Raw genomic sequence first — 12,734 nt, 5'->3', positions numbered from 1 at the left:
TAATTATGCTTGTCAAAAACTTGAAACATGTATCGCTGCCCCGGTGACTGTCGCAGCAACGGCGTGGACGAGCCGCCACACTTCTCGGACCCGGGGTTGGTCTCCAAGCACGGCTACAAGGACACCCTCAGCTTCCTGCACTACCTGAAGCAGGGCCGGCCCAGCTTCGCCGCCAGCATGTTCGTTGCGGAGCAGTTGAAGACCCACGGCAAGCTGAACAAGAAGGCGTGAGTCTCCGCCGCTTCTTCTTAACTTTCCTCTCTGTCCGTGAAATACACTTCCCTTCCCCCCCTGTCTCTGAAGTGACCTGCCGTCAGGTCATCGCAGGTCGGGACAAAGGTAGCGAAACTGAAGGGCCGGCTAATGATAGTTCATAGTGCTAGCGGTCACGTAAATCTTAGTTTTCGTGAGCCTTTGGTTAAGTGTCATTTTTTGACGTCCCACTTAAGTTTACAGCCGGACATTAAACAAAAGTAGTTGGGAGACTGTATACTTAAATCATATGAAAATTATCTCTGGAAAGATTTAATTTTCTGACCTAAACTTCAGATAGTATATATATATTTTTTCATGTCATTTTTAATTTTGCTTGTCATTCACAAACAATTACCCTTTGTCATAAAATGTTCTAAAATACTTTTATTTGGTACCGAAATTGGCTGCTGTCTGCACTTCCTTATGACATAGTTGAGAACAAAAACACTGTATGTATTTAGTAAACAATATTGCTACAGGTTTGAGAAGTATGGAATAGTATAGAATGAATAAAAAAATTTTTTTAAAAAGTACCAGGAAAAAAAATCACTCGAGTTATCAATCTGTCAGAGGAATTTGTAATTTGGGGTGAAGGAAAGCGGTGGAAGAGAAGAGTCTGCGTGTTTGTGGCGACCGGGGGGGGGGGGGGGGGGGGGGAGTAGTGACGGCGGTGCGGGTGGCCCCCAGGGTGGCGGCGTGCTGCGGCCTGGCGCACGGCCTGGCGCTGCAGCACCTGCACGAGCGCCACGTGGGCGCCGCCTGCACGGCGTTCTCCGAGATGCTGGGGCGCTGCTCCCAGCCGGCGCGGGTGCACCTGGCGGCGGCCGGCGCCGTGCTGCGCCACCTGGACCGCGCCGGCTGCGGCGACGCCCTCGCCCACCGCCAGCAGCTCGGTGAGCGGCCGGGGTTCCCGTGCCTGAAAAATTCTCACCTTTTAGCTGCTTGATAATGAAAGTACTTTATGCTGAACTGTTACTAAATGTAAAACATTCTTTTTTGTGTCCTAAAAATATATACGTGCTTTAAAGTGAGAAATCCTTTATAGTGAGAATGTAATGTTGCAGAACCCTGCCCTCCTAATTAAATAATTTTTCTTTTAAACTATTTTCATGAATGTAAATATTTCTTAAAAAGTCTTTCTAATGATATTTTACCGTTTGTTATATATTTTAGGGTTGATATTTTTCACTTGCTGTGTTTTAAGAAGGTATTTTGTATTTTATTAGACATTTTTAATCACTACTATTTTTTATGTAATTATTCACAAATGAGCCGTTGTACTAGATTTTTACCTGTTTAGGCCTACTTTTTCAGGTTTTTTCTCAATAAGTTTAATTTTGTAAAGTAATTCGTATTATAATTATTGTTCTTAAATTTTATTAACGTGTTGTAATATAATTATAAATCACGGGACTGTGTCTGGGCTTGTGTGATGGTTAGAAAGAGAGGCATGAGAGGCCTGTAAGTGGGAGTGAGAAAGGAACAGTGCTTCCCCGCCAACCGAGATAAAGACGGTAATTCCCCCCCTGTATGGGAACTGAGTGATAACTGCTCTCTCACGGTGTGGGAGAGAGAACGAGAATGGGAGTCCCCGATTTCGAGGTGAAATTGAAAAGAGACTGATCAGGGGAAGCCCAGAGTTCTGTGTGTAAAAGATTTTTTCATGTGTTGTAACTTGTTCTGTAATTGGCTGATATCTGTAAGAGTGAATGAAGCGTGCGTGTGATTGGTCGGTGAGGTCATGTGACGTCTACTCCCTGCGTGGAGGAGACGAGTTCATGAGATCACCAGTCGTCTGTCGATCGCTGCCACAGTAGGTCGCGTTCGGTGGCTTCTCGCTAAATTATCATGTAATTTACGAAGAGATCATTTCACGTTGGTGGTCGGAGCCAGGCCTGTATTTAAATCAACCTAATTGTTTTTTTTTTGTTTTGGATATAACTTAATTAGAAATTGCGGCCACCTTCGTAGGCATGTTGGCTCGGGGCGGAATTCGTTTTCGCTGGGTGCGGTCCTCTTCGAGGTCGTCCCATTTTTTTGTACTTGCAGTAAAACATTACTGAAGGACTCAATCTACGCGATTATTTTCCGGTAATTTCTCGTCATGCAAGCTACCAGCAGTTTTTCGACGGGCAGATGTATGTGGACTGAATGAGTAACCTCTTTTGAAAGTGTTTGGAATCGTCTGTGCAACATTCTATTAAAATATATTAAAAAAACATCAAAATTTGTAATCGGCGTTGAACTGTTTATTTTTGTATATAACGAACCGTTATATTGTGCAGTGTAATGAGTTTTCACTGTACGTGACCTTTGGGTTTCAAGTTCAATTTTTTAGTCATACCAGTTTCAAAACCCCAGTGTTATGTATAACCCACTTGGGTTTTCCTCTGTGTTACTAATTAGGGATGGGCCAATAAAATCCTGTAAGCTTCGAATACCATCAGCTCCTTAGTGTTCAAAGTATTCGATAATCGAGAAAAAAAAATATGAGGAAAAATATTGAAGGAAATTTGAGTAAATTAAAAAAATTCAACACTTATAACTTCTGAAGTAGTGTTTGAAAAAATTAATTTTCAAAAATAATCACCAAAAAGCAGACTTTTTGCAATAAAAGTACCATGTGTGTGTGTGAGAGATTCCATGCATTGTGACGTAAGTGAAACTTATTGCTAATTAGGTGTAGATAAATTATTAGAATTATTTATATTGAACAAGAGATGATAATTAATAATAAGTAACTATATATATATATATATATATATATATATATATATATATATATATATATATATATATATATATATATAGACACACACACACACATACATACATACATATACATACACACACACACACACTCACACGCACGCGCGCACACACACGCGCACACACGGTAGCGTCAATTGTTAGCTGTTACAAAAACTGAGGAGTAGACAAAACTCAAGCAGCGTTACAACAATTCTGTAGCATCACTGCTGCGTCATTTCTACCTCTCCCGTGCCGTCTACCCTTCGGGCCGTTACAACTAGCACATTGCATTCTACGCTACATACCTAACATTCCTCAGCAAAGTAGTTTTATCTTAAAAAGATAATGTCAAATTACTTGGGGTTTTATTGTAAAATCCTGAAAAACCCCACATGGGTGGGGTTTTTCAAAAAGCCCAATTTTTTGCCAACCCAGTGAACGGTGTGTGCTTTCTCATTTTACGTCCTTGGGGTTTGATTTTAATGATAAACTGAACTTACAAAACATTAAATTGTAGAACCACCTTGACCTATCAAACCACCATTTAATACCTTTTATTTTATTCCATTACTAACAACAACTTCCTTTTGTTTACTGGAAATACAAATAGATATAAAATATTCATTATGTACATATTCAACTTCCAAGCAACCTAGTCTTTGTTCGCATTTCACAACTACTGCTGCATCCAAAGTTGTAATAAAGAGAATAAAGTCGTGGGTTCGGAAAGTACGTTGGGTGTAATCATTGCTTCCTAGAATGTATGATGAGTGGTGTGTAACATGACTTGACCGACTTAATTGGCCTCGCAGTGTCGATCCATGGGGGCTTGTCCGTAGCTTAGTCGTTCTTTTATTTCTGGCCATGATGATTTGCATGTGAACGTTGTAAAGAGGTCAGGTCGTCCATATTTTCTTACGTAGGTCATGGCGTCTCGAGTGTATTCGTGCATGTGTCTCGGACTTCCGATGTGAGATGAGGGTAAGATTACCATTGTTCCATTGTCATCAATGTTTCCATCATTTATGATTGCGTCTCGAAGGTGTATGAATTCTTCGGTGCGTAGTTTCTCCCGATTCAGTCTCACATACAATAACCGTTCCGGGTTATGGGTTCGGAAAGTACGTGGGGTGAAATTATTGTCCCTAGGATGTGTGTGATGAGTAGGGCCACCTGTATTTCGCGAATACATTTCGTGTCAAGGTATTTCTCAAAATACTGTAGCTTTTCTCCAGTGGTTATTGGCTGAGGTCGGTGAGAGGTGTCGTCCCGCTCTTGACGGGGCCAATGAGAATGTGGTCACAGCACTGCTGCACCCTCACAATTTGCCATGACTCTTAGAAGAAGCTACAGTGTTTTGTGAATTACCTTGACATGAAATGAAATCGCGAAATACAGGTGTCCCTAGTGATGAGCAGTGTGTAACGTGACTCGCCTCGCGGTCACCACCCTGAATGTCGGTGAAGACCTCGCGAGCTGGCACGTCCTGTCCGGCAGGCGTGGTTTTGCGCGGCGTGGTGCAAAGCAACGCCGCGGTGTGCGCGGAGTTCCTGCGCCTGCTGGAGACGGCGCTGCAGGAGGGGGCTGACGACAACGATGACGCGGGGGTCGCGGCCGCGCTGCTCCGCTGGCAGCCGGCCCTGCAGTTCGCCAGCCTGCACCGCCTGCGGCCGCCGCAGCTGTTCCTGGAGCGCTGTGCGGCTCGCGACCGGTGGCTGCCCTTCGTGCTGTTCGCGCACGTCTTCAACTACCCCGCCGCCCAGGTACCCCATCCCTCCCTCGCCCCGGCTGTCGTGATCTTGACGTTCACAGCAGTAGGATTTTTGTTTCGCCAGGATTTTGGTTGAATTCAACAAGACTAGTTTATCTGCAAATAAAAACTTTGATTTATTACTTGAATACAAATTCCAAGAATCTTCTTACAACACGTCTAGTGTACGGCTCATCTGGAAAACAAATAATTTTCCAATCGAAGGTTCCGCTGTTTGGTTTCCATTGAACGACAACTCGTTTGCTCTTTCCTGTTTAGCAGTATCGAAACTAAAAGACCAATTGTAGGATCCGTTACAAATTTGTATACTTACCGTATTTACCCGCAGAAGAGTCATCGATTTGTAAGACGTTATCACGTCAGAAATGAAAGCGGTGTTGTGTGGTGTGGTTGCTGCCAGGTGCTGGAGCTGACGCGGTTGTTCTCGTCGCCGGGGCTGCGAGAGCACCTGGGACTTGCTCTGCGCCTGGGCGACCGCCGCCGGCCCCGGGAGACGCCCCCGGGCCGGCCCCGCCTGCGCCGGCCCGACTCGCACCGTGCCTACTACGGCAGGATCGGCATCCACAGGGCGGTGAGCGGGCAGCGCCTGGCCTGCCGACATCTCGGTGTGCGCGCGTGTTCATCGCCACTCCTCGTAGCACTATCACCCTTTTATTCTTCATCACCACGTCACATGTGCACGTTCTCTTACAAGCCAGAGACTTCGATGACACTTCGGAAAACAAGTGAAACACAGCTGGGTAATCCGTACTACTGCTGGTTTCTAAAGTAAACTGCCTGGCCACCATCGTCGGTGCTCTCTGTCGACATCGCTCGCACATGAGTGATCCCGGAGATAAGTCCTTCGCCTGGTTCATGCAGCAGCAGTGCTTTGAATTGTGTTTTAGGTAAATCATTCGGCTGGTGTGCAATGGCGACCACGTGATGTTCCATGTTGGTGTGTGGTACAAGTAGTTTTTCTCTCTGGCCAATTTTCCTACGAGGTGGTGGCGGTGAACACACGTGCACTGAGATGTCGGGGTGTGTCGATGCACATCTAACGTCTTCACTGCGTCGTGAGTCTGGACGAACCGGAGACCCGGGCGTCGGGCAAGTGTCTCGACTCGCGAGCTCTCTCGTGTTTCAACCAGCTCAAGTCTGACGCTCAGCCATGCAGGTGATCTTGCCGTGCCTGCTGTATGTCCTCCCAGTGTGTACTGTCACGAAGCAGTAAGCTGTATTGTCTCAAACGATTAGCGACATTATTCAGTGTGTCACTTTGTCCATCTCTACTGCGTAGCGTGAACCATCGTTCTTTGAATAATATTCTTGCGATAGGGAAGGTTGATGAAAAATTTTATTTTTTTGAACATAAGCCATTGCTGATTGGATAAACCTGTTTCATACAAAAGAATGGAATATGTCATCACACAGAAAAAAAGCCTAAATCAGCAGATGTCAAAATTTAAATGCATAGACTGCAAGAAATCTCAGTGAGAGGAATTATCTAATCAATAAATGTCACAGCAGAAACGACTAATGACAACTGTTTTTTGTCTTAGGAAGCCTACTGATTGTTCTGTGATATCACCATTGTGGTGTCCAGAATATCTGTTAGGTCAGATTCCTAGCTTCACCTTGTGTATTTCTGTGTTGTTTTGACCATATTATCTGTTTAGTATCATTGTTGTGTTCGTCTTTTGGTAGGTTTTCATCTTTTTCTTTATTTACTGTTCTTGTTGCAACTGTTTCCGTGTCAGTCTATCGTATATGCTATAATATTTTTTTCCGACTAATTCCATCCACAGGATTTCCTGTGCTTTCTTATGTTTTTTTAAACTTTTGACATTGGCTGATTTTGGCTCGTTTTCTGCAGGTTTGCATTTTATTTTTTGACCATTTTTGAGGTTTCTTATGACATACAGTGTAATGCGGTAATGGCTTATGCCCAAAAAACGAAAATCCTAAATGAATCTTCTCTGTTGCAATAACCATTCAAAGAATGTAAAGCAATGTTTCATATGAGTGGAGACATGACATTCAGCTCGGATGTGCAGCGTGCATGTGCAAGGCGAAGGCGCGGGCGTGTGTGGCCTCAGGCGGAGCGGAGCGGGGCAGACAGCTCCCCGCAGCTCAGCAGCAGCTCGGGCGAGGACCCGGGCGCCGGCGGGGCGGAGGAGGGGAAGCCCGGGTGCCTGGCCGAGCCCGCCGAGGGGGGAGACATGTTCCTGACCCTGCAGCGCTGCCACGGCGCGGCGGACCCCTGCGGCGCCCTGCTGACGGCCGCGTGCGACGCGCGCAACCCCGTCTACGCCGTGCTCGCCTGCTGCTACCAGGTAACCCCTTGCCTCCCGTCGTTCGCCCGGTGTGTCCGTTCTCTGTGTCCGCCAAGCCAAGCTTGCCTTGTGACATCACGCTAAAATAGATTTTCTTTTTATGCTGCTACAATAATAAGAGCATTTCTCAGTGATTTCACCAACTTTGCCAGTGCTATACTGGTGTAATGTATCTGAAATAATTTTTTTTATTATACTACAGTAGTAAGTTTTCTATTTTAAATTTATTTTGATTTATGTGACCGTCAACAGGCATGGCTGGTGAGACAGGATAACACTATGGGAGAGAGAATTCCCTCCCTTCCTTCTGGGTTCTCTTCAATGGCTGCTAGCCAAGGCTCTCTTTCCCACTTCTCTTCCACCTGTATATCACAGCATCCCCTGCTTTCTGAAGACAACTTTTCATCTACAGCTATAAAACTCAAAATTTTTATTTTCTCTTTGCCACGTGCTGTTTCAAACAGACCACACAAATCACTATACTGGCTAAAGTAACACCAAAAAAGCTCTAACAATCATTGCATAAATTACTAATCTAAATCATTTTATTTTTCTAAGTGTTTGAATTGATATTTACTCTCCATGAAGTATTATTTTATAAACTCGTAATCAAAAAGTTGGGTAGCACTATATTCAGAGTTTCATTATTTTTGGGTAAATGTGGTAAGCATGGGCGTCGCAACCGGGGGGGGGGGGGGGGGGGACACGTCCCCCCCCCAGTAATAAAAGTCTTCAATTTCGTCCCCTCCAATAATATATTTAGTTTCGTAGTTATATTAAAAATTTTATTTCTGTGATATAACCCATATGTTGCGCATGATGCATTTAGTCCAATCGTGGTAATGTGAACACTTTTTAATTCGATCTTCGTGTAAAATCAAAATCAGGTCCGATACCGAATACAGTTATGTTAACTGTGTTTTTACAAATTTGTTCTCTGAAAATATTTTTTAGAAAAAATAAATTATATATTGCAACCAACTATAATTAAAATATTTATGAAAGAAAAATGCCTAAAAACCACCTTTTTGCACCTTCAAACCCCAAATTTTCCCGAGGGAGGACCCCCCGCTTTTATTTTCAGGGGATGGATATTCCTCAACAACTAAATCAATTGAAGTCCCCCCCAAAAAATATATCCTTGCGACGCCCATGGTGGTAAGCATGCGAAGAAAGAGAGTCGAGCGGTCGCCGTCTCGTTGCCGCAGCCGTCGGCGCTGGCGGCGTGCCTGTGCACCTGGGTGGGCGTGTCCATCGGCCGGGGGCAGCGCCCGGGCGCCTGGACCCCAGACGCCGCCGCCCGGCTGGCCGAGGAGGCGGTGTGCGCGGGGCACGTGGGCACGCTCGCGCGCGGCTGGGACCTGTTCCTGCCGGTGAGTGCTCGCCCGACCCCTCTCGCCCCGCAATGAGCAGTACGACGCTGTGCTCTCTAGAGCTGGCCTTCAGGGGGCCCACTCGGTCGGTGTTGAAACATCACCTAGGTGTGAGCTGTGATGCTGTTCATTTTAGAAAGTTTACAAAGACACAGTACTCTTTTAACACGTCAAGTACAACATCAGTTTGTAAGGTCGAAGCCATCAAAAAGGTGATTGCATGGTAGACCAATGAATTGTGTGCTCAAAATCCACTGGGCAGTGCTGCGCAGTAGCGGATCCAGAGGGGGGGCTAAGGGGCTCAAGCCCCCTCCAAAAGCATCTGGGTCCACTATTGTTTTATTTTTTGCCTTGATAAAGCCTAGCCTCAGCTGGGTCAAGCCCCTCCCAAACCAAAATCCTAGATCCGCCACTGGTGCTGCGGGGTTAATGAACTGAAGATAACTAATGCACCAAAAGTTAATATTGTTTTTTTTTTTTTAGAAATAAATATGTTGCTTGAATTGAAGGAAATGTTAAAATCATACTTAAATTTTTTTTTATATTAACTAAGGCCTGAAAGATGAGAGTGTCTTAGAATCAATGGCGTTATATTTGAGTAAATATGGTAAATGCCAAGTATTTTTCGGTTATAATTAATGCTGGCTGTTAAAAATGATATTGCTTTGTAGTAAATTAAGTTTTACAATGATAGAGTTAATCAGAGCCTTCAGGCTTGTTTTATAAACTAGGCAATAAACGTGAAATGCAAGAAACGCAACGCAAGCATTGGCTAACTTTCAGCTCTTGCGTTTCCATCTTCCACGTTTAAAGTGAAGTGTTCCGGATAATTTTCACAGTTGCAGACGTTGTGAACACAAAAAGTCCACAATGTTTTTTTTTTATCATACACATCACTTGTCACTCAGTGTTAAGAAAATAACACTTTTAAATCAGTTTATTGACAATTTGCGACTTGCGTGCGTTACAAACGACCGTGACTGTCTTGCGTCGGTAGCGTGCTGCGAGGTTGCGTTCCTCGCGCAGTTGCTGAATGTTGGCCCTTCTCCCCCGAAATGCTGGTGCTGGCTCGTGACGGCGTGCGACACCTTGCAGGACAGCCCCTTGTGCCCGTTCCTGACCTTCCTGCGCGACTGCGCGGTGCTGCGGGACTTTGACGAGGCCGTCATCGGCCTGAAGCTCTTCAAGGCGGCGTGCATGAACCTGCGCAACTCCGCCCCGGTGAGTGCTCGCCGCTCCGTCCGCGGCGCAGGCGAAGCAACTCCCAGGTTCCAGTCCCCGGTCAGACCATCCTGCCGTCGTGGCTTCCCGAGATCACTCTCGGGCGAATACTGGCAAGCATTCTTACGATAGGCAGGAACACTACTACCTGTCGAGTTGCGATAAAACTGATACATCATATAACATAAAAATGCAAGTTAATAGAGCATGAAGCACTGAAATGCAACTGAAATCATGAAAATGAATTGGCATTTTCAATTAAAACTACTGAAATCAAAAGAACTTAACCTTTGAATAGGTAAACGTAATCCAATCAATGTAATTTATTTAGCATGAAGTTTTTACCAAAATTAATTTACTATATAGTTTTGAAACAATTCTCCTTTTTTTTTATTTTGCATCTATCGTAACTCATTTTTACATTTTATTTTGACAGTACATTTTTCAAACACACATACTTTCCTATTTAGTTTCATTCAGATAAGTTACATATACTTATTAGGGGTTATTACGTTGTAAAAGTGCATTGTATCCATCAAAATCTCCTGTTTTAAAAATGAAATTGGCTTACAAATAAATACTTGTCTATTACTATAAGCCATGGAGATTCCTTCCCTATTATGTATCACTCGTGGCCTCACTGCCGTGGTCTCGCTGTTGTCTCACTCCTGTGGCCTTCAGCTGAAATGAAATTCTATAAAAGTCTGATAGACTGTGAGGATCAAAATGCAATTATTCACATCCATGTATTATGTGTTCCACTGATAAATTTATTTTTGTTTTTACTTAAAAAGTCAGGTTTCAGTTACCGTATTTACTCGTGTATAGCGCGCCCTCGTGTATAGCGCGCACGACGATTTTTGCAACTAATTCAAAAGAAAAAAAATTGAAATTTTTTTTTTCCCATAAATAAATTTTACTAACATTTTGTGGTACCTGATTATTTAAATTGATGTGTGGTGATACGTCAGGAAAATACATAAACTCTGCTGTGTAAACAGAAGATAATGAAGCCATATATCGTCACAACTGGTACGTGGAAGGAAGGAAGGGAGGGAGGCGTGCCGCGCTACGTTGCTAAGCTGGCGCGGAGAACTAGATGACTCACCGGTCGCTGCTGGGACGAGGAATGGAGGAAGCGAAGAAGGTGGCTGGGGGGGTGGGAGGGAACTGGTGACAACATTCTCTCTTTCTCTCTCTCTCTTTTTACTAGCTTCTGAGCTTGCTTTCTGTAAAGGGGGGAGGTCTAAAAATAAACAAGAGACCATGATGCGCGAGCTTGCACGCGCGTGTGCGTGTGTGTGTGTGTGTGTGTGTGTGTGTGTGTGTGTGTGTGTGTGTGTGTGTGTGTGTGTGTGTGTGAAACAGAGGCCTTGTTGCTTGTGCGTATGTGTGTGTGAAACAGAGGCCTTGTTGCTTGTGCGTATGTGTGGGGGCTGGCCAGAAACGTCACCCGTCAACCGGCAGTTAACGACTTCCACTCCTCCCCGCCTCCCCCCCCAAACTTTTTTTTTCCGTGTATAGCGCGCATCCTTATTTTTTCCCTTTACTTGAGGGGAAAAAAGGGCGCGCTATACACGAGTATATACGGTAATTTGACCTTAACCACACTTCAGCAAGGGACACTTTTTATAATGGCAATGAGTAGCAAGTACATCTAGTTGTTTTTTTTATTGGTTTTCACCTATCGTTAATTATTTTCACAAATATTTCCATGCATCACTTATGAAATTGCTGCAAAATTATATTTTGAGGAAGAAAATACAATATTTTAATAAACTCTTATCTTTTGTCATGAGAAATGGTTTCGGTAATGACGAATCAGCATTCGCTTCAATGCCACTACGAAGGTTGCGTGTAGTGCATTCCATTTAATTCAAAGAATGAACAGTTGAAACCAACTCGTGACTATCACCCCTTTCACAGTTGCTTTAAATTTAATTTAATCGTAGTCTGACTTGATTGTTAAACATATAGTTTCTTACTGGTATGTACATCATTTTCACTCAAGTAAAGAACTCGGAAGTGTGTTTCGAGTGTTCAGACGAATGATCGTGTCGCGAGCGCAGGTCGCGACGGGGGAGGAGGGGGAGGCAGAGGGAGCGTTCGTGCACGACAGCGCGTGGATCGCGGGCACGGCGGTGCGGCTGGCCAACGCCGCGCTGGACAGCTGCTTCCCGTCCGCGGCCCACCAGCGCCTCTTCCTGCACACCCTGTGCCGCGCCTCCTTCACCGAGCACCTGCCAGGTGCGTCCTCCCGGCGACCGGCCGTGGGGTTCGTGTTGGTTGCCACGGTCAGGGGCGTAGCCAGGGGAGGGTTTTAGGGGTTCAACCCCCCACCCCTCACCCCCCTTAGCTCCAAATCTTTAATTAATTTCTTATTCATCACTCAAACAAATTTCATATTAAAATTAATAAAAAAATTTACCATTACAATATTTAAATTTAAGAACCGAAAACTGCTAAAATAGCACTATTTTACACCTTAAAATCCAAATTTTCCCGGGGGAGTACCCCCGGACACCCCACTTTAACACGGGGGGGGGGGGGGGGGGCATGCTTCTTAACACCCCCCACCCCCCCATATACAAATCCTGTCTACGCCGCTGGCCATGGTTACGCGGGACCCCCAAACAACTTCAGTGAAGCATGTTTCGTATCCACACATCCCAGTTACACACACACTGTGAACGTGGGCCAGTAGACATCAATTAAGCAATTGTTTTACTTTTTTTTTTTTTTTTGCATTTTTTAATATTATTTTCTTAGTTTCAGTGCAATTTTAATGTGCGTAACTTTAATATATAAAATGGGTACTCGTGTGTACAAATGATCAACGGTATGGGTTACATGCACGTGCACTATTAAGTGTAAATCATAGTGTATTGTTTTATGTTGTATGTTACAATATTAAGAGAACTTAAATTTTCAAGAAAAATTATTTTTTGGGTGTATTAAGTTAAAATTGCAATGAATTATTTGCTTGTTAGACTTTTTAATACATCTTGTACAATACATTAGTGTCTCCATCAATGGAGTTAATGTAAA

General features: G+C 44.3%; 1 protein-coding gene across 1 annotated transcript in view; it reads left to right on the top strand.

The window, feature by feature from the left end:
• Nucleotides 1-12,734, top strand: part of LOC134540184 (spatacsin) — a 53,892-nt gene that overhangs the window by 17,991 nt on the left and 23,167 nt on the right. Inside the window, exons 14-21 of the mRNA XM_063382750.1 lie at nt 57-227; nt 943-1,148; nt 4,504-4,769; nt 5,178-5,348; nt 6,856-7,092; nt 8,301-8,465; nt 9,561-9,686; nt 11,756-11,933. Coding sequence (XP_063238820.1) covers nt 57-227; nt 943-1,148; nt 4,504-4,769; nt 5,178-5,348; nt 6,856-7,092; nt 8,301-8,465; nt 9,561-9,686; nt 11,756-11,933 — 1,520 coding nt within the window. The remainder of the gene's footprint in view (nt 1-56; nt 228-942; nt 1,149-4,503; nt 4,770-5,177; nt 5,349-6,855; nt 7,093-8,300; nt 8,466-9,560; nt 9,687-11,755; nt 11,934-12,734) is intronic.

This window comes from Bacillus rossius, chromosome 16 (assembly GCF_032445375.1).
Source record: "Bacillus rossius redtenbacheri isolate Brsri chromosome 16, Brsri_v3, whole genome shotgun sequence".
Lineage (NCBI taxonomy): Eukaryota > Metazoa > Arthropoda > Insecta > Phasmatodea > Bacillidae > Bacillus > Bacillus rossius.
Note: the sequence above shows the minus strand (reverse complement) of the source record. Positions and strands in the feature narration are given on the sequence as shown.